The sequence below is a fragment of the Vanellus vanellus genome (genome assembly GCF_965231255.1).
Source record: "Vanellus vanellus genome assembly, chromosome: 5".
In the NCBI taxonomy this organism is placed as follows: Eukaryota; Metazoa; Chordata; class Aves; order Charadriiformes; family Charadriidae; genus Vanellus; species Vanellus vanellus.
This window is the reverse complement of record NC_138910.1, coordinates 28,729,447-28,751,415: the sequence shown is the minus strand read 5'-3', so window position 1 is coordinate 28,751,415 and position 21,969 is coordinate 28,729,447. Positions and strand designations below refer to the sequence as shown.

Genomic DNA, 21,969 nt, shown 5'->3' with positions numbered 1-21,969 from the left:
GTATTAACTTTTGCTAACTATTTTATCAGTATTAACTATTGCTAACTTCTTCAAACATCCAAATGAGCATCTCTGATATTTCACATTAGGTAAACAACACTATTTTTAGCCATCCTCAAGCCTCCAGTCCGAATTTTAAACAATGTTTAGGCTGCTGCGTAACACAACTAGCATCTTCATTAAACAGTTTGAAGCCAGCATGATGATTAATTTCTACAAGCACACTATAAAACTTAAATAAGAAGTGCTCCGTTACATTCACAAATTGTTGTAACATACAAGAACAGTTTTGTATGAGAATATTCTGAGCAGTCAGTTTACCATTTTGATTCTCCAGGAACTCTGGGAAGTAGAAGAACTCTGGGATAAGTTCCTTGACATCATTGGGGTTGTCCATGAGCGCCTGCCAGGTAGCAGGAATAGAGTGGAACTGCCTGTCAGCACAGTCAAATCTGTGGGTCAGAAAACCCAGGTTAGACCTTGGTCATTCCCTCAGTAAAATTATAAGGAAGAAAAATAAAGGTGCTGCTTATTTGCTCACAGTATACCTGCCGCTTTGAAGCTGGATATGAAGTGTTGTGAAAGGTTCTACCCGAATGAGATAATGCATGACACCAGCAGCATTTGAGTAATGTGTCCCATAGTGAAATTTGTCAATTATCCCAAGGGGATCCTCGAAATTCTCATATCTAAAAAAAAATAAATGTTTATAAATGCAACTGAGCACTACAGCTGATTTATAGTTGAATTATACTTATTGGAGGTAAGGATTCAAATGAAATGATCACAGCAATCTATAAGAGAAAAATACATTGAGTTCTATTAAACATGAGGATTCCAATTCTGACTTAGAAAGTCCCTAAGCAAAAGACTACTGAAAGTTAGAAATGTACACCACATGAAGCCTTTGCATACCCGCTCTTATACTCTTCCCTAGGCATTTGCTATCAGCTGTCAGAAAGTGGATAAAGGACAAGACGAGCATGATTTAGCATGACTTAATAAAACAGACAAAATATCCCGCATCTCTAAGCTGAGTATTTATTACTGAAGTGACTTGTGACAGTTTCCTGCAAGATTTAAAACCCCATAATTTAAAAAAAGTGTGTTACTGTCACATGTTGAGAGATATTAGTTGTTTAGCTTAAATAAGTAAGCTTTAATTAGAATAAATTACTTAGGGTTATAATATGGTGTGATTTATGCTCTTTGCTTAGCTTTACTTAGCATGAGTAGCTAGATTTGCTGAAGCCTTTAGGCTGCAAGAGTTCATTTTCTTGGTAAATTTTCCTAGCAGCTGGTACAGTGCTGTGTTTAATCTTTATTAGTGTAAGAAAAATGTTGATAACACATTGATGTTTTGGTGGTGTTTTCCCTAGGTCTGGGACTTTTCAGTTCCCCATGTTCTTCCAACTAGTGCAGGTGCACAAGAAGTGTAAACCAGAAGAAAAGGAGGCTACAACCATCAGCAGAGACTGCAAATCAACAAGATAAGAGCAGTCAACACCCTGCCTGCCTGGACACAGAAAAAGAATCCAATAAGGTGTTAGAAGATCCCAGACCAAAAATCACCATTGGACTAAAAGATGTATGAACAGCTCACCAGGAGAAGCTGTATAGATCACAAAGGTGTGATCTATACAGGGATCTCTTTGTTCAAGGTCCCTCCCCTTTTTGGAGGCACCCAGCCTGGGCTGACATTGCTGCTGTACCTTTCAATTAAATTACTTATTTTTATAGAATCTGACACCTGAGACTCTGCTGCAGGAAACCTAGGGTCAAATCTGAAGGAGGGAGAGTGCCTGTAAGCATGTGTGTGTGGGGAGTCGAAGGGGGCACCCATCGGTGCACCGGAGTTGCCTGCTGTGAAGGTACTCTGGTCCGAGCTGTTGAAGAGTCGGGTGGTGTGTATGACTCCTTGAATAGTATGTTAATGCCTAGGCAACAGCTTCTCCCTTTAACAGAGGACGCAGAAAAGAGATTTATTTAATACTCGTGCCTGTTTCCTTTACTACTGGCAAATTTACTCTAGAGTACTATGCCACCACCTGGCTGACATATTCCTCAGTGCCACAAGGCTAGTAAGAGAAGTTATAGTTAAACATACTGCTAGAGAACCAATTTCATTACAGTCGGAGATAGAGCCTAATCATTCAAAGAAAATTTTCCATGTTCCAATTTTCAGAAGACAGCTGGTTTTGGAAGAAGCCTAGGAAGTGCAATCTGGTATGATAACACACTCACCCCCCACACTAGCAAAAAACGAAGGATCGCTACATGGATGTGTGGGTGTAAGTACTTGTCACTCCTACCTACAGAGGAGTTGCTGGAAGTCACCAAGCTATATTTTATTTCAAAGATAATAATCTATGCTTGAAAAAAGCACAGGAAGGATCAATGCTACCTCTCAGCACAGGCAGCTCAACTCATCAGTATGATTTCACATTCCTTAAAGGAGACATGGGACATTATGTCTCTTCAAGCTGCTGGGCCATTAAATTAAGTGCTTCTAGAGACTTTCAGTTTTTCATCTCCACGTCCAAGAAACAATTGAAAACTTACCACTGTAAGTGTTGCTGTTTCAGTGCCATATAAGCTAACTAATCTGAATGCAGCAGGAACAGCAAATCACCAACCTTTGCAAATGCCTCTCTGATGTTATAAAACTAGCTTTTAAAAATTCCACTGTCACCACTTTATTTTAAAAATGTGTTATTAGCCTGGATGCTCAGAAGAGACACTGAAATATAACTTGTTGTTCAAATACATACTTCTCTTTCACAGCCTTAGCATTCTTCTCATTTACCACCCCTATGGGTTTGGACAGATCCCTAAAGACTGCAGGATTATTCAGGTCCAGTTCTTCTGAAGTATAATCTCGTAAAATCCAGGGGAACTTAAAAAAAAAAGTCAAAGATCAAATTGAGATCAAAAATCCATCTTTCAAAACAGAAAAAAATACATATCTTTGTCAAAACTTTAAAAATTATTTTAATTACCACAGGATATTGAGCAAGGTCATTGTAAGTTCGTCCTGCCATTGTGTTCAGCTGAATAAGGTAGTCAAAGTTGGATATTTCTCTATTCACCCATTTCTGAAGGGGAAAAAAAAAGTTATAATGGAAGTCACTATATCAAAGATACTACTATTGCAAATTACATGTCTTGTCAGTATTTATCTGCCAGAGCATAGTATAGGCACAAGACTGTAAGAATGGTATGAAAGTCCACGTTTAATGCCTCCTAATAAAGTTTATTTTCCCTTTGATTCAGTGGCTGCACTACCTATATTTAATTGAAATCATGTTCCTGATTGATGCCAGTGCTGTTTTAAATACAGGGCAGCAGAAAACTAGCAGCCTCAGAACAAAAAAGGAGAAGAAAAACAGAAATCAAAGAAACAAAAAGAAGGCAGGTAAACAGGTACTGAGAAAAATGGGAACAGAACGTTGAAATCCATTAGAGTTCTGAGGTCAAAAATTATTTATAAATTGTTGTCCTGTTGGTTAATGGTACAGGAATTTGTGAACTAACATCACGCTTGTGCCTTTGCTCCACCGTTATATTTTAAACCAAACAACAGACAGAGCTGTGTTCAGAAGGGCTCAATATCTGTCTGTAGTGTGATGGAGACATTTCATTACAGATGATATTTTTGCTACTTCAATATACACCACGATAGCTTTTACCGTTAGGGAAACAAAGAAAAAAAAAAAAGTATTTCCAATATTTTAAAATTCATTTGTAAAGCTTCCTCCCTCAGAGAAAACAATAATTTTGGCATAAAGAGATGGAAGATAAATATACATTTATTACATTTAAAAAGACTTATCCATGTTTATGGTAATACAGACATTTTGACATTTTCCTTTTATACCAATATTATTCATTCCCTTTATACCATATTTCCTGCTTAATCTTCACATGGGTTTTGTTGAATGCCCCATAATAAAAAAGGTAGCAGGGAAAGTTATTTGCACATGTAGTGAAAGAAGTTCCAAAATGTGTACTCAAATCATGGACTAAAACCAGAAGCAAGTCTGCTACATGTTTTCCATGTTGGAACACTTGTCACAATCACATCAACAGAGCCTGGATCTATCCATTTACCTCACTGACTGTAAACACAAAACACAGCAATTCTAAAAATATGCATGTGAAAGTTCAGGGACCAGACTGAGGGTACAGCAGTTGGCAGTTGCCGTCTAAACACAAGGGGGGGAAGGAGGAGGGGGGGAAGGAAAATCAGTAGTTCAGGAACTTCCAGGACTCCTTCAAGAAGCAGAGGAACACTCTAGACCTTTTAGACTGAAGTCTCGTACCTGCATCAAACCTGAAGCTTTAAAAAGCTCCTGCGGAGATCTGGTCCCAGAAATATTTGGAGAACGCAGTGACAATATTCGACTATATACTTTATTTCGTACCTGTTAGTAAACAGCATTAATAAAATTATTCTGGAGACTGAGGCTGACAAGTAAACAACTTCTCTGCTAATTAAAATGTGAAATAAATGGAACACAGTTACACTTTTAAACACTTCTATCTCTTGCTGCATAAAACATTCAGATGTGGATGGATGTGACATCCTTCAGTTACAAGATACAAAGGCAACGTATGTTACAAAGTCTTTTTTTTTTGTATAGATGCTACACAGAAAATCATTATTCCCACAGAAGTCTTCTAGGAAATACTGCTGTTAGTCAAATAAAGTATACAAATGTTTTCCCTACAAAACTATTGCAAACATTTATTTACTTAAAAAAAACAACAAAAAAACCCACAACGACCCACAACATTTTATAGGAGTTATTCATAAATGACCTACTAGTATGTAACTTACCCTATGTTCTGATATTTATCTTTGTCCCACATACAAAGGATCACTTACATTATTGGGGGGGGGGAGGAGTATTATGAAGTATTATGAGTATTATGCAGTATTATGAAAGACACCAGACTCAAATTAGACACAATCAATGAACTTAAACTTGACACTTGTGCTAATTATATAAATCAAGGAAGTTTGGGAAACCCATACCTCCTTATTGAAGTTGAGGAAGTAGTTGGTTTGATCTGTAAGGAAGATCTCCAAAGCTGACCTCCTCAGGTTGTACCGACGCAAATGTATCTCTCGAATTTGAGAAAGGTGCCATTTGAAATCAAAACCTACCCCTAGGAAGAACACTTTGATTATTGACTTGAAATATATCAAAAACTTTTCATATAGACATAATGCAGTATCATTTCCAGTCACCCCAGAGTCATTCCTAGAAAAGGCAAATTTTATACGTGGCTTGATTAACCAGTTTGCTAGGAAAATATTATTAACTTCAGCTATTGTTCTGCTGAAAGAAAGAGGCAGCAGGAAATATCTGATAGAGTGTATTTGTTTTTACTTTCTGATCAAAGACACATTATAAATGTATTTTCTTGACAGAAAATATGAACAGGCTCAAATAGAAGCTTTTATGGTTAGAATTCCCAAAAGGCCAACTTTTTGATATACTGTTTTTGACAATTTTACCATTATTGGTGAAACATTTCAGTTCAGTGTTTTCATACTCAACTGTGTACATTATATTGAAGTTCACTAAATTAATGTAGATGATTAATGTTTACATACTACCGCTTTTTAATCATTAGTTACCACGTTTTTTAATCAACGTATGAGTGAAAACATCATTTGTCAGGTAGAACAGGGAGGTGCCATTTAAGCAGCAAATTACAGGTAATGACTTTATTTTTCAGTCAGCAAATTTAATTAATTTTTTTAACAAGTTTTTTTTTTTAAGAAATACTAAGAATAGTGAGTCAAATTAACAGCTCAGCAGGTACAGTTCCAGATTCTTGATTCTGAAGGGATCAGCCAGCCACTGACCACCAAGTACAATATTAAGTACAGATCCACAACTTGTCTCGTCACAATTAGTTTGGCACTCATTCTCAAAAAAAAAAAAAAAAAAAAAAAAAAAATCAAACAGCCTACTAAAAACAGAATGCTGAACTGTACTTAAAAGAAAGAGATACTGATCATGCTCACCTTCCTCTTTTTCAATGCTACTGTCAAAGAAATAGATGTGCTGGGTAGTGATCTCCAGCCTGCCAGGTATCACATCAATTACTGTAATGAGTTCACAGTCTTCAGACAATATTAGTTTTTCTTTCTGACTTTGCTCGTCCTTCTCATCCCTACAAAAATATCACTAAGTGTTAAGGGTTGGGTAGATTATACACTTGCTTAGCTACTTGGTAAGAGTACAGTTCAGAAAAGAATCAAATTTGAATAGCATTAAAAGTACAGTGTAAGTGATTATATGAAGCTACTTCCATCAGCAGTCTTAGATGTTTCAGACTAGGCTACCAAACATCATTTCATAGCATTGCTCTTCAGGCTCAATATTTCAGTCTCAGGCACAATGGACTTGACCGCCCTTGAGTATGAAAACATGAGGCTGCATTTCCCTTTCTTATTTAATTGCTAGGTGCTTAAATTTTCTGGCCCAGAGCAGAGCTGAGTCCTGGTTCACGTGACTAAAGTTATCTTCAGAAGTATTTGAAGTAATGGTTGCTCAGAAGCCTACAGATATGACACATCACAAGCAAGCATTTAATAACCTTTAAGGTACAAGCAAATGCATTGGTATCACTCAAAGACGTGTCACATGTCTACCAGACTTGAACAGCATAGACACACATAGGTGCATGCACAATATCACATATCCAGCTACCGGAGTGAAGCATTTGCTATCTCCCCCTGGCTGCCCCATGTGCCCCATGCCCGCCCTCCCCCCCACCCCCCGCCGCCAACTTTGTCACACAAGTAACATGAAGAAAGCACAGCAGGCCTTCTCTCTAGAATGCTGTGAATCAATAACAGATCCTCACAAATATCTGCTCTGCCTTCTTTTCCCTGAGGCTCTTTATGTCTCATTCTTGACAGTGATAAATCCAACACCAACTTTTCTGCCATTCAAAACTAGTACAAAGCCCTCAATTGGATTGTTAAGGTCAGACAAAGAAAGAGGGAAGCTTTGTATGCTCATCAACTCCACAAGTTGTTTCTCACTCCTAATCCCTATCACAGAAACAAATTTCAACCATTCTATTCTGCCATACTTACAAATTGGAACTGGCTGCTGTGTCTTCCTCTGGTAGTTCAAGAATATCATCTTCCAAATCACTCACTTTCACCTGCTTCACTGCCTCCAGAAGCAGAGACTCACTAGAGGGCTGTGTCTGGTGCACACCTATCACAAACAGACATTTCAACTCCGGATTTTTTTTGCAACAGCACTTTCAGAAAGCTAAACTACTGAGTGTATCTTCTACTGTTGAATGTGTGTTTTAACTAAGAAGCAACCAGACTTCTTAAATACTTTCAGGGGTAAGCAGACCGCTAAAAATACTCCCTGAACTACATTGAAATATATGTCAAAATATAACAGTATAAAGGGAAAACATAAACACATTAGAAAATTTTAAACTGAATTCTAATGTGGACATTTCCAACAAAATATTTTGCAGTGTTCTGCCAGACACTGTTAAAGCATGCAGATTTCATGGAAATACACTGCATTTCTTTTTTGCTTACTTGGGTTTACAAGAGTTCTTTTTTTTGGTTTGAGTATTGATATCCAATATACCTAACTTAAAGAACAGTTTACACCACTGTTTGGCACATTTCTGAAACAAAGCGATTCATATCTATACATTTTAATCATAAGCTCTAAAAGGTTTTAAATAAATACTGCCTGGTTACTCTGATCTCGTTGCTTCCTTTTCTTGAAAAAATAATCTTATGCAAGAAATCTATGTGACTGCTTATTTTAAAACAAAGGAGTTTTTAACTTTTTTGGGGGTTAACAAAAAAACAGATTTCAATGAACAGGGGTAAATGAATTCTATTCAGTAGGAAGATGGTGTTTCAGGCCAAAGCAGCACTCTGATGTTACACATTTTACTATACAGGAAATAAAGAAAAATCAAGATTTAGGTATCTACTATACACTAATTCTTGAATACAAAGAGTAAAGTGTGTATCTTTCTTCAATAAACATTGAAGAAGCCCAAGTGAAATAGCAAATATGATGCAACTTTACCTAAATTATCTCTCAGGTCACTAGCATCCTGATGAGAGTTGAAGTTGTAATTCTGCACTAGTTTTAGTCTCATACGGGAAAAATTTTCCACATTTGAAAGTTTCCAGTGAATAAGATGCTGTTTCCTAGGAAAACAAGAATATTCATAAAAACAGTTAAAAGAAGGTAAAGACCTACATGAATCAAATTATTACAAAAGTGTACATATTTAGAAAAATACTGGTCATCCACTTGTACACTGTAAAACATAAGAGCAATAAATGGCATTTTAATTTTATGTTTTGTATTGCAGCTGTGATCATCCTAAAGCACTTTGTAAACAGTATTTATTTTCTATTGAAACACATCAAATTGTTTATGCTTTCAGTTAATGACAATTTAAAGAAAAAAAAAATCTTTGTCCAGAACTTACCCAAAAGTTAAGACAGGCAAATTGTACTCTTTTTAAATTGAAATTAGCTTAATGCATAAATAGACTCAAAGTCTTTATTAATAAAAGTCTATTCTCTCTTTTCCAAAAGAACCACCGATCCCATAGGATGTCTCAAAAAGTTTCTGCCATCTCTTCATTGATAACTAATTTTTATTTGTCACTTGGCAAGAAAATCTAGTATCCAGGTAACCAGCTCAGCATTACACTTCAAACTTTGCATTTTGCTAATTAAGTGCAGAAAACATAAAAGATGCATTCAGTATTAACTTCACATCTCAAGAATGGTTATCAGTCAATGTGACTAGCTTCTAACCATGTGAAAGAGTAGGTTAGTCATATGAGCATATTCCTTTTAAGCACCATATACAGTTTGATTTAAGAACTTCACTCTTACATTTCAGACCAAGGACCACGTTCAGAGAGCAAGTAAAGCTGGGCTGCTCTCCACTGTCTCATAGTAGCTGTGTGTTGACTATTAAGTTGCTTTAGCATACTGTTGTACCGCAGATTTTCCTGTCGAGCTTTTCTGCTGAAGGGTTCCACAAAATGCTCCTGAAAGACCATTAAAAATAAATCTAGCACTGAAATAACTCTGACCTTTGAAAACACAGTTTTGTGGCTTGCAAGAATTCTCATAAATTAAGAAGAAATAGCACCAAACTTCAACTTAAAGATGTGAAGAAAGGGTTATCAATGCTGAATCCATATGAAAGCAATTCTTCATCAGTCATCAGTATTGGAAATCCTATTATAATATGTAAGTTTTTCTTTAAATTCTGGTATTTTATAATATGACTCATATTGTATTCTACCTGTAGCTACTTGAATAAAAAAGACTTACTAAAAGGATCCTTATTAAGAAGACTAAGAGAAAACAAGAGAAATGTAACTTAACTATGATATTTGCTGTAATTACCAGTTAATTCTAATGCTTAAACTGAGTCTGGACCTTATACAGAAAGGTCAGTTCAGAAACAATTTTTCCACACATTCAACTGTTCACCATTTTAAATGTTTTCATTATATTGAAAAATTCAAAAAAATAACCAAAACCACGCTGACTTAGGTCATAATGGAGAAGAAGTTTTAATTAATTCAAAACATAAATCAGATTAAAAGAGGATGCAGCTTATAGCTGAGCATAATCTTAGGTTGCTCTACTATCAGAAAAGCCTACTGTTCTGAAATAACTCTGCTTACAGGCCAGACTTAAGTAGAATGGAGAGAATTAAAAAGCATATCCTACAAGTGTATATAGTCACACTACCCATAAAGTCTTAAAACAATTAACCTGCCTGCAATCACTTGAATTGGATCATCCTGGAATTCAGTTTCTCCACCTTTTAGAATGCAATTCCCGAGATAGTTCTTTTAAGAGCAACTTGCGCTCACTCAAAACCTTACCTGAAATTTAAGCTTACTTTCTCCCCTCTCCCGGTCTCGCTTGTGCATGTTCACCATAAATGCTTCATAACAGTCTTTCCAATAAAGTGCCATCTGCTCATGATCATGTCTGAATGAATTCTCTTCATACTGCTTCATATTTGGAATAATCTGGTTCCACCAAAACAAAAGAAAAAGCACAATGTGATTTCTGAATGAGTTTCTCTACTTTCATGGATAAAAAGAGGGGGGAAATGATACAAAAAGAACCTGTTACTTACATATTTGTCAATATAAACTTGCCACTCATCAGAGCTGCAGTATTCTTGAAAGTCCTCAAAGAAAGATGGGCTGCCATTGGTGGCAGGCAACGAAGGGAGATGCAGGTTCATGAAGAGAAGTTCATAAATCTTGGATACCAATGTCCGAACAAGGGGAATCAAAAATGAGTAAGTTTCTGTCTTCTCTTCAATTGATCTACTCAAGATGCCTTCTAGCTTTCCCAAGAGGTAGCATGCTTCAGGTTGACTCTCAATTACTTTGGTCTGAAGGAGGGTGTTTAGTTTAGCTGCTGCCATAGCACAGACCTACACAGACAAACAACAAAAAAAAGAATGCAATCTTCAAAATAGTAATTTTGAGCATCTATCTTTTTATTACAGGAGTATGTACATATTCTGGCTGCATCCCAAGTAGCCTGAAGGCACACATGCATCAAATACGGGCACTGATCATTTCTTCATCCTGTGATAACCAAACCTGGGTCAGCTGCAACCCCAAAGTCACAAAGCTGCATTAAGACAATCACATACCTAAACTAACAATCCTGGCTTCACTGAAGGGCTCATGTTCCAGGCACAGCTCTGCTAACTTTGTTCCAAATATTGATATGACAGAACAGTCCAGGTTCATGTGCACTTAATGTATGCAAACTTGAAACTGCTAATAAATGTATTTTATGGTAGAAACAAAAGTCACAATCAGAATCACTATCTTACTGCCGCTATTGCCTACATAGTCCCATCTTCAAACAGATTGCCCTCTACCTCATTCTCATGCTCAGGAGGTGCACATTGACAGGACTGTAGAGTAAATTTGCAAATGGTAAGAACCAATAAACCATCTTCCCTATAGAAGGAAGAAGGACTGCCATCAGTCTGCTCACTGCTATGAGCAGCTGCCCCATAAACCACAACCGTTACATCAAACATGCACTTAAAACACAGTACCACTTGCAGGAATTTGCAACCAACCTGTAAATTATCTTGTGCGATGAATCCAAGGAGCAACTGGACTTGCACCTGTGAAAGCCTGATTGCTTCTAGGCCAGCAGAGTACCAGACTGACAGGCTATCCATAAGAGTCACTAGTTCTTCCAAGAGCTATTATAAAAACAGAAGATTTGGATGAAATAAAATTAACAATAGCTACCCCAGCTGGAGACAAAGAGCTGAAGAGGGGGCCATGTTCACATTTCTAACTTACCCAAACCCAGAAAATTATCCCAGAACACTGCATTTAAACCAGTAATTTGAAACAATTCCTGACTACAAAAGTCTACTTGAGTAGGTTAACTCAAGTATCTCCCCTGAATAAAGCCAAAATCAGTATATAATATGTAAGTTTATGTTGTGGGTTTGTTCCTCCCCCCCCCCCCCCCCCAAAGTAGCCTTAAAAAACCCTAATTTTTTTAAAAGAATTTATCATGACATAATGATAGTTTCCCTATAATACCTCTCCCCTTTAGCCTTGAAAAATGGAAAAAACAATGACAACTCAGACAGCGAAGGAAGCAAAACCACTGCCAGAAATTACATAAATGTTGAGGCAAATTATGGGTGACTACAACACATACATCAAGGAGGAAGAAGAAGCAGCCAGATGACAGAAAGCTGCTTTACCTTACTTATTGTGTTTGCTAGTCATTTTCTTCCTCAGACTTCATGTTTCTGACTCCGATATATAAAACTGAGCTATTTGCACATATATGCACAAAATCATGTTGAAACTCCAATACATGTCAAACCCCAGAAGTGACATTTCTCAGCTTGCAATTGAGAGCAAAGTTTTTGTCTGGTCTTTTATTCAGGACACACACAATGAGTCATATGTGCCAATAAACAGTGCAAAATCTGTTTAGGCTACAACTGACATTGTTTCATTACCTCCTATATTTTCTAGAAATTTCTCCAGTCTGAAGAGACCTGGATTTTCAACAGAGTACCATTTATATGCCTATTTAGTTTGCAAAACTAACTATATTCCCTGTAGTACATATATACACTTTTTTACTCATTTAATGGGCAATCTAATCCATTCCACTATGAACCCTTACTCTGTAATATCTATAGTTTAAAAACATATGCCTAGAAGGGATGACAGTATCCAAGAAGACAACTTTTTCATTAAAATTTTCAGCCTATATACAGTACTTCCATTATGTGACTACTGTACCTTTTCTGTCCATAAATTCGAATTAACTAGTCCTTCTGCCTGCAGGAAATCTTGTACAATTAGCAAGAGCTTGAAGGCATTTTCAGCATGTGTAGGGAGAGCTTTTGAATCTCTGTTATCAGTGACTGACCATTCTAACATCTTCTCCAGCAAGCTGCATGGAAAACAAAATCCCAAAGTAATTATTACATAGCCTAAGTGTAAGCGGCTTTAAAAAAATCCAGTTAAGTATTTAATTGAATCTCTTAGTCTGCGGCAACATAACTGCCATCTTCCCAATAAGCCAATGAGGTAAAAGAGATTTTGAGAAGCTCATGAAACCAGCAATACAGTTTCAACACCTTATGGCCACACGACACTACTAAATAGGTAGCAGAATATAATTCTGACAGTATATGAAGAGAGAGAAGAGAAAAGTACATCTTTTTGGGAAACATCCACCAATGTTCACTTCACTAATGCCCCTTACTTTTTCTGCTTTTCCTCAAAAGGGGTGAAAGAACCCATCCTTGAACTGTACACTCACTTGAGTTTTATTTCATCAGAAGGTCGCAGCAACTCATTAGATATCCCCAGTTTGGTCAGTGCAGAAAACACCTGTCCTCTCTCAATCCAAGCATCATCATCAGATTTTTCAATGCCTTTCCACATTATACACAGTAGAATGTCTGTAAGTAACTGTATGAGTTCTTTATCACTCCCCTACAAAAGAAGAGAAATATTTACAGCCCTTCTAGCCTAGAAAACCTTCAAAACATTTCTCATTCATCACAGTCCCTATGCTTGCACGTTTCAGCATTTTCGAAAACTCTGCAGTCTAAAGTCCAATTGCTAAATACATGAAAACGCAAATATATGAGACTGTGGCTTGCTTGTATGTTGTAGTATATACTGACTTGACTTCTACATCAGTATTTCAACCTGACATTTAGCTACCCTTGATTTTTTCCCAGCAAATCTGTTCCATGCCTCCTCTGGAAGACAAAGAATGCTGAAATACAGAACAGAGGAGGGGAGCTTATAGTTTTTTCTTTGTTTGGTTGTTTGTGTTTTTAACATTAAAGCTATTCCAACTAGACAACTGAAAAAGAAGACACATTACAAAAGGAAGTGCCCCCACTCACTGTAAAAGTGCTATATTGTTTGCTTTTCTGTTGGAAGATTGGAGGCAAAAAAAAAAGGACAATAATTATCCATCAGGGAGATAATAAAAAAAAAATAAAAAGGAATTGCAGACATTAGAAAAAATTAACCACGTAGAGAGTGAATTACTTACTCCTTGGTTTTCAAATAAAGAAAGATCAGCGGTGAAGCTCACATCACTTAAAACACCCAGCTCTTTGTCAGGCTGCCCAGAGAATGGTTTTGTGTTCTCTATAGGTGATGGTGTGCTGGGCTGGCTATCTGTCATCTGATTCACAATGTCAGCCAATTCGTAAGAGTCAACACTGGACAGATCTAAACTCAAATGTGAAGGATTACTGTGCCACAATTCTTCTCGGTCCTCTGACCTAAAAGACATCTCTGCTGTGGATGCATCTTCCAGTGGCATAACAGAGAAATGAGCAGGGACATCCAGGGATTTGTTGTCTTCTAAGCTCCACTGATCAAACAAACCATTAACAGATGCAAAGCTGCCAGTTTTGTCTCCCTCTGTCTTATCAGATTGATGTTTCTGGAGCTCTTCAGCAGGAGGCTTTTTTTCCTCTTCCCTTGAGGAATCAGCCCTGCTTTCTTTAAAGCCAATCCGGACCTCTGAGTTTTCTTTCAGGAACAGTCTAATCAAAGTGTCCTGCCAGCCCAGCTGCTGAGAAATCTGTTGTGCTGCATCCAATTGGGAATGCAAAAGGTGCAAAACCTAAGGATAGGAGAAGATATCCCATACCTACACATTAATTTTAGCTTGTAACTGCATTCATTCTAGCTTTTCAATTAGACATTTTATGACGTTGCAACATTTTTGCTTTTATTTTTAGAACCTTGTAAAAGAGCCACACTCAATTAATTAATAATAAGTAAACAAGCCACAAAATCATTTTTCTCATTGGAAATATATATTTGAGAAAAAAGAAAAAAAAAAGAATACAAACAAAACTTTCATCATGGTCTTAAAGCATGCTTTGAGAAGACTCAGTAATTCAAGGAGTCTACTATCTCTAACCTGTAGAACATATAAGCTATTTGAGAATCATGATAGAGGCTTTGCTTTTTGTTTTGGTTTTTAAAAGGAGCTGAATACACAAAAATCAACATTAAGTGACAGATGAGCTTCGTTTTTAACATAAATCATTGCTAAAGAAAGCAGTAGCAACAAATACCACCGTCTCAAATAAATAATTAAGATATCACACTGTACGCTTATGGGCTTAAAGGACAGTATCCAAGTTTTAAAGATGAAAACTAACCTTTCTACAGATAACCACTCTCATGTTTATATCTGATCTATGAGCCAGATGCACTACAGCTATGAGATCTTTATAATTCACAGCAGGATCTGTAGAGAAGAAAGAAAAAGCAACACAAATGATATCACACAAGAAAACGTAACAGCTAAATATTAAAAATTGCCTTGGAGGTCACCTCTACATCCAGGGGTAGTAAAGCAAACAAATTTCAGGCAACTAAGAAAATGTTAGCTGAGACCAATGGAAACTTCAAACAGAATAGCTCTGTAAGGTAGCAACTCTGGTTTTCCTGAATAAAAAAACAAATATGTTTGCCTCTGAGCAGCAGGAGTTTGCTAACGGTAGACACAACACTTGCCAATTACCTGCATACAGAACTTGGTTAAGAAGGTTTTTAATGAGAGAAACAGTAACTGGCGATTCATTCAGAAGCAGCCCCAATCCAGAGTATCCCACTTCTCTGAGTCTCATACGGTGCTTACTACGTTCATAAACTTTAGTACATTTCAGCATCTCTTCCACAATCTGCAAGAAAACGTACACACAAATGCAAAATAAACACAAGGGAGCATCCAGACCTCTTAAACTTGTATATGATGTAACATGCTTGTCCAGAGCTTACAAAGTAAACGTTAAAAACCAACTCAAACAACATGGACTCTTCCTTCTTTTTTTTTTTTTTTTTTAATTTACCCAATACTTAAAGAGAACACTAATTCCATTTTGACTACAGCAGTAAACAATAACATCTAGCTAATGTAACAGAAGAGAAAATATTAAAACTAGGATGATTAGTATCTTTGCAATTGCATACACTTCTGAAAAATACAAATTTATGTTCAATCAATTAATTTAAGAACATATAATTCAATTAGTTACCTTGAACACAAGTTCTCTAAGCCTGTCAGAGTATCTTTGATGCAGCAACAGAGCATAAAGAATATCAGCATTCCCTGGCTCAAAAAGCAATAAGAAAAGCTGGTCTGGGGTTGGGCTGGAATGAAGTAGGCTGAAGAGAACATCCAGAATTCCACAGAGCTACAAAATTAAGACGACTAAATTAATCCACAGTTCATTCAGGCTTCATGCTCTGTTTGGGGAAAATTTTGTTCGCTTTTAGATTTTACCCTTTGCTTGTTATAAAATGGATATTTCATCTGCTCAATATTACTGCATTTAAAATTAGATTTTTTGATACATTTTTTTCTATATATAGAACACCTTATCAAACTGTAATTAGAGCTACAAAGCAGTTCAAGTTCTGTTCATGTCTACAAAATAGAAACTGCATCATAATAACTTCTGATCAGATGAAGTCCAATTCATTTGGTTTCGTAAACTAAAAGAACTTTTCTCATGGCAGTATTACACATCATGTGCTTTCTGCCCTCTTAAGGGGGAAAAAATTAACCAATAAAATAAGACCACCTGCAGAGCACTTTGTCAAGTTTCCTGTGTGCTTCTATAGCTTGCCTCAGCTACATCTAAACAGAACCACGCATGAAATAACACTTTGCTTGTGCTCTTTTTCTTTTTTGTTCCCCACTTTTAAGCACACAAGATGATTTCTAAACACCAAGAAGCAAACCCAAAACATGTACAGTTTAAACTATTAATTTATGCCATATTGGATACCTGCTCCTCTTCACTGGTGGCAGCTATGTATCCTACGATGCTCTGTATTTCTTCATGTGTTCCACCTTTGCTCAGGAAATATTTGATCAGTCCATAGAGGGATGTCCGTATTGTTCTCAGGTCATCAGGAGCCAAATCACTGTCTTTACAGCCACTCCTATACATGTACAGACAAAAAGAAACCTAAGGAAGTTCTTCTTGACTCATTAATAGCGATTTGATTGCAGTGGTTTTGTAATTTTTCATTGACCCAGGTATCATGGCCCAAGCTATCAATTTTTACTGAAGTAAGGCAACTGAGTCTACCAAGTCTATAAAAGCCCTGAAACGTAGACTTGTATTGATCTGAATACAGGTCAGGATTTCAGGTTTCCCCCCTCCCACCCTTTACAGGAAAGAGCAAGGTCACTAGCCAATCTTCCTCAATGACATAACTATATTCATAAGCAGAAATAAATCACCAAGACTGAAAGCTAAAATTTTAAATTCCTAAAAAAGTCCTACTTCAAATTCTACAAGGATATAAAAGAAAAAAAAATAGCTTAAAAACACCCTCGCTTTTCATAACGGTAATGATCTATGACTTAATTGGCATTGTTGATAAAAAGTCCTTCAATTTTGTAATTTTATTGACTTTTCCAAGCATTTCTAGTATCATTGACATAAATTTTATATAATGCTATCATAACAAAGTCAAGCAAAAGTAGCAAGTCAAATTAAAAAAAAAAACTTTTAATGCAATTTTGAAAAGTAAATCAACCACCAAAAGCCAACCTGCAGTTTTATTTATTAATTTTCTCACTCAGATGATGGGGAAAAAACCCGAGTCACATACAATAATGAGGAGGAAAGAGAAGAGGTAAACGTCATACCCATAATAAATCCTCAGTGTGTCTAGAAGGAACTGCACACCATATTTCTTTCTGAAGAGTCTTCTGCTGTCTTTGATGATTGTAGAAAGATATTGTATATGCCCTACAATATAAAGTTTTCTGTCAGAACCTATATAAAGATTCATGACAAGTGAAAAGCACTGTGTCTTTGTGCAGTTGCTGACGTCCAAGAGCTCACCGATTCTGAAGGGGAAGTCTCCGCTGTTCCAGATACTGAAGTCAAACAGTAAGTGTTGATACATCTGTTGCAAAAGCTGCACGTTCTTTTCTACTGAGACTTGTTCTATCAACAACTGTACAGCCATCAGCACATTCACATCCATTAAGTTGCTTGGCACCTTTCAACACAAGAACAGGTGTTAGCACTCAAAATACTGAATATCCTAATAAACTTCATTTTTTAAAAATAAAATTTAAAAATTCTTTTATATTCTACAGCAATGTTTGCTTCCATTAAAGCAATAAAAGAAACATAAAACCAGTCCAGTTTGAAGAAGTCATACAACACAGTATAACAAAAAAGCAGAACATGAAAAAAGGCAAAACAGTTTCACTTTGCAGATCAAGACCAACTCCTCACACCTTTTTGTTTTCAGAAGCAGGAGAAAGAAAAGCATGTGCTAAGGAGACCTTTGAAGACCCTCACATCCTGGAAAACTAAGAACGCTTCAAAGTAGTCAGGACCTCATCCACAGCATTCATTATGAAAGGATGTTTCTCAAATTTGCTCACCTTCTGTAACAAGGCTCCCAGGGTGGCAACTCCATGGGAGTGAATGAGATTTTCTTGATTAACATGGTGTCTCTGAATAAAGTGTTTTATCATCAAGATGAAAGTTGCAACAATGTTCTTCTCCAGGCGTGCTTCTGCAAAACAGAACAACAGTAGCAAAAGCCTCGTGGTTTATTATTGGACCACTGCATAAAAGTAGAGGGAAAGAAGTAAAAATCAACTGTTCATATTCCTCACTATTTCCTGAACTTCTCAACTCTTTTTCTGTTTGTTCCCTAGCTGTAGGCCATCTTTAGAATTTTTCAATGCAGAGTCATAGTCATTCCATAACTCTCCAGAACAAAGTGATCCCAGTGCTGAATTCAGTTGCTTCATTCATCTGGCTGTAGGTTACAAAATTCTCTTTCAGTTACAATCTTTTACATATGCTGCAGTTACTCTCCCTCTGTAGTTGCAAACTGACACTTACTAGCCATTACATGCAAAAAATTAAGAGAGAGAGAGGTGTTTTGTTTTGGGTTTTTTTTTTTTGTTTTTTTTTTTTTTTTTTTTTTTTTTACTTTATTCCACCATTTCATATTTGAAACAAAAAAAAAATATGTTGTTTTCCCTTGCAAGGTCTGATTTCCCAGTAGTCTCTGTTAAGACCAAAGTTCATCCTCAATACTATCACAGTTTGTAAAAATCTATTCTTAAAGTTTCATTTCCATTTTTTTTTTATTTTAATATTAAAATCTAACTGTGTGTGGAAGAGGTAGGAGTCTCAACATTTTCCTAAGAAAATAAGAGTTTGGCTTAAACAGTGCTGTTCTGATGCTGCAAAGTCTTCACGTGGCTGTCTGACGGAACGCTCAAGTTATAGGAAAGCTCCTCCTATTGATACTAATAAGCTTTGCATCAAAATTAATTTCTCAAAATAATCAGAACAAACTTTTCAGAACAGAAATTAAAAAGCTGCATACTTTTACACTAATGTAATAGTAAATCATGAAAAGAAAAATAATGCTATTAAATATATCTATATTTGAAACATATTAGTAAATTAATTTTATGCAGTGCTGAAATCCTGGTATTCAGTATTCACAGACATCTAGGAACAGATAGAGCCTTTCAGCTTGACATAGGTACTCTGGAAAAGCCAGCACGTAATAAAACGGCTTTCTGTCACTCACAGGCAGACTTTTAAAAACAAGCTTAAAAATTATTTCAGTTCAACTGTATTTTCCTACCTGATGCCTTTGTGGATGACAATACCACCCAGTCTTCCTCTACAGGAGTAACCAGTTCTGGAGGTAGAGTTTCCCCTTCAGACTTCTCAGGCATCTGTCCACCAAGAAAACTGATCTGCTCCAGCAATGGAAACAGCACATTTACTCCACCAATACAGTTGATCATATCCTAAATCAAGAGAAAAAGGAGGGAAAACATCACAATAAATAAAATCCCCGTAACAACATAACAGAAATTTACTCCAAATACAAGGAACCTCACATACTCACAAATTAATCAGAATCTTCCACATGCTACTTTGAAACTAGTTTAAAACTCTATTTAGTAACAGAGCTGCCCAAGTTTTAGATGCTGCAATTACACATGTGCTTTCCTGTCAGCTCTTGTTTTGAAAGTGCATTTTTACATTTCCTTCCTCCTCCCCCCACAGAAACAAGGGAAACTGAAGGATACAAAACTTAGAAAGAATCTTCTGCTAAATATATTTTATAAACAGGAGACACTTATTTTTCTGATTTCTAAGTTACTTGCAGCAAGCAGTAAGAAAAGATTAAACACATCTGTGCTTAAATCACGTTCCTGCAAGATTTCAACTTCAGGCATTTAAAAAAAAATACAATTGGATTATTTTTTTAAGAGTAACTTTACACATACCCCAATTCTCTTTTTAAAATACAAGTCTCCTGTGCCCCCTTTTTTCCCCCATCCTCACAAGCAGGGATAGCATGAGACTTCAAACAATGCTTCTTGTGCTAAGGTATAACACATTAAAATCACAAGATTTCTTGAAGTGATTCACAATGCCACTTAGAAAACCAGGGTCTTAGCAAGCTAACCAGAGACACCTAATCAGTTGCCCAGATTAGTCCAATGAAAACTATTGTGCAGTAAAACTTTAACAGCCAAAAAATCCCAATATCCTGTAGGCCAGTCAATTAACATGGGCTATCACTCTCCCTTTCGAGTCAGAAAGGTTGGGGAGAAGTGGAGAAAATAATCTTTTCCATTGTTTTCTACCTTTTTAATTGTTACTCTGCCCCACATGTCTTTATGATGCCCCCTCTCCAGCCCATGTTTGTTAAGGTGAATTTAACAAAATGGAACAGTTAAATTAAGAAAGTTTTTTAAAATCTGCAAAATTTCTCATGGATGAAGATTTCTATGTTTGTTGAGCAAAACGAGGCACCACAGACCTGCACCTTTTGGAAACAGAAATCAACTTAAAGTTGAAACCCAGAATTTGTCTGAACCACAAGACAGCAGTAACTGTAACTCCTTCTAGGTTGTACCTATCTCCTCATAAGCTCCTGAGCAGCTCTTGTGTTTTTTCTGCACACTAGTCCTCCTCAAGAGGGTGCTAAACCCCATCATGTTTGTTAATGATTCTCCTAAAACTTGTACTTACAATACACTTTCCCATAACTCTAGAGCTATCACCCCACTACTGGGTGAAGAGAACAAATTGCAGTATTTTCAAACTATTCATATCATAGCAAAATTAACTAGCAAGTGTCTGAATTTTCTTAGCATTAAATTCCACAAGTCAGCATATGCACAGCGTAGCTCCAACAACATTTCCTTATTAATTAGTTGGCTAGTATAGTTGATTGTTCACTGTTCTTAAAAAAACCCAAACAACAGTTCATATTTATTTGTTCATACATTTTTCCTCAAGACAAAAAAAAAAAATGTCTATTCTACTGACAAGTTTTCTACACTCGGACTTCGGATTTCCTTTTTTCTCAAAGCTAAGAGCCCTTAATCAAAGAGTCTGCCTATAAAACAGAATTGGATGAATTCTATCTAAATTTAAAAGAAATAAATCCTCATTCATGTCACTGTTTTTGGATCAAACTCTGACACTCCAAATAATTTTGCTTCCTCATGCACAGAGCAGCACCTGACTGATTTTTGACATTAATATGTGTTAGTGATCAGGGAACAAATAAGCAGACAGGTACAGAGTTATTTATTAAGCCGGTGTGCATTTCATGGTTTCCTCCTCTCTGTGAATGAGCAAGTAGAAGATCATTTGCTACTTTATGTGAATAGACAAATAACTTGCCTAAATGGTATTCTGCTTGTGGAGCTCCATGAAAGTCTAAACCATCAATACTAAATCTCATTGGCAGTGTTAGTTGTAAAATTGTGAGCTTTAAGTTTATAGTATAAAGTCAGATCTGACCTGTCAGTGGCATAAGACTAAGGAATTAACTGATTAACCAGAAGGATGTAAGAATTCTATGTGTTGGTTAAGAAAACAAACAGAAAAACCAAACAAAATACAGGACAGTTTTGCTATAATAGAATGTTTGAGCAGGAGACTAGAAGCAGGTTTAGCCAGAAGATGTTAAATATTAAGTTCCAATACTAATACAGCAGTAGTACTGTGATTACAACTGCTAGCAAAAGTTAAACAAAGGTGATTTGAATAGCCTGTAAGAATGAGCTATCCCAATGCATCCAACAATAAGGGAAAAATATCAGACAATTAGTGTATAGCAGAGACAGAATAAGGTATAACGTAATGGTGAATATTTCATGTTTTCTCTGTGGTAAGGCTATTGGACTGTGAGATCATCTAGTTCTGCCAACCACAAACCAAAAGATAACTAGATTAACTTATCTCCTAAAAAAACACTAGATTCTCGTAATATTTTAACTCCATACTTTGTTTTCTGCTTAAGTTAGTCTGCAATTCAATA

The 21,969-nt window shown here is 36.4% G+C and overlaps 2 protein-coding genes across 3 annotated transcripts in view; one reads left to right on the top strand and one right to left on the bottom strand.

The window, feature by feature from the left end:
• LOC309672334 (alpha-aspartyl dipeptidase-like) overlaps positions 1–1,739 on the top strand; it is a 29,399-nt gene extending 27,660 nt beyond the window's left edge. Inside the window, exon 8 of the mRNA XM_082483820.1 lies at positions 1,380–1,739. Within this exon, the coding sequence (XP_082339946.1) occupies positions 1,380–1,494 (115 nt within the window). The 3' untranslated portion in view covers positions 1,495–1,739. The remainder of the gene's footprint in view (positions 1–1,379) is intronic.
• The window catches only part of NBEAL1 (neurobeachin like 1), an 86,625-nt gene that overhangs the window by 13,980 nt on the left and 50,676 nt on the right, over positions 1–21,969 (bottom strand). For both annotated transcript variants that reach the window (XM_082483817.1, XM_082483818.1), the window contains 24 exons: positions 19,264–19,432; positions 18,035–18,168; positions 17,481–17,640; positions 17,282–17,384; positions 16,410–16,566; positions 15,654–15,812; positions 15,140–15,299; positions 14,775–14,863; positions 13,646–14,227; positions 12,896–13,071; positions 12,370–12,523; positions 11,169–11,297; positions 10,197–10,502; positions 9,937–10,086; positions 8,927–9,084; positions 8,100–8,224; positions 7,121–7,247; positions 6,041–6,189; positions 5,039–5,172; positions 4,323–4,424; positions 3,000–3,095; positions 2,772–2,896; positions 549–689; positions 322–452 (listed from right to left, as the gene is read on the bottom strand). In XM_082483817.1, coding sequence (XP_082339943.1) covers positions 322–452; positions 549–689; positions 2,772–2,896; positions 3,000–3,095; positions 4,323–4,424; positions 5,039–5,172; positions 6,041–6,189; positions 7,121–7,247; positions 8,100–8,224; positions 8,927–9,084; positions 9,937–10,086; positions 10,197–10,502; positions 11,169–11,297; positions 12,370–12,523; positions 12,896–13,071; positions 13,646–14,227; positions 14,775–14,863; positions 15,140–15,299; positions 15,654–15,812; positions 16,410–16,566; positions 17,282–17,384; positions 17,481–17,640; positions 18,035–18,168; positions 19,264–19,432 — 3,916 coding nt within the window. The remainder of the gene's footprint in view (positions 1–321; positions 453–548; positions 690–2,771; positions 2,897–2,999; positions 3,096–4,322; positions 4,425–5,038; positions 5,173–6,040; positions 6,190–7,120; positions 7,248–8,099; positions 8,225–8,926; positions 9,085–9,936; positions 10,087–10,196; positions 10,503–11,168; positions 11,298–12,369; positions 12,524–12,895; positions 13,072–13,645; positions 14,228–14,774; positions 14,864–15,139; positions 15,300–15,653; positions 15,813–16,409; positions 16,567–17,281; positions 17,385–17,480; positions 17,641–18,034; positions 18,169–19,263; positions 19,433–21,969) is intronic.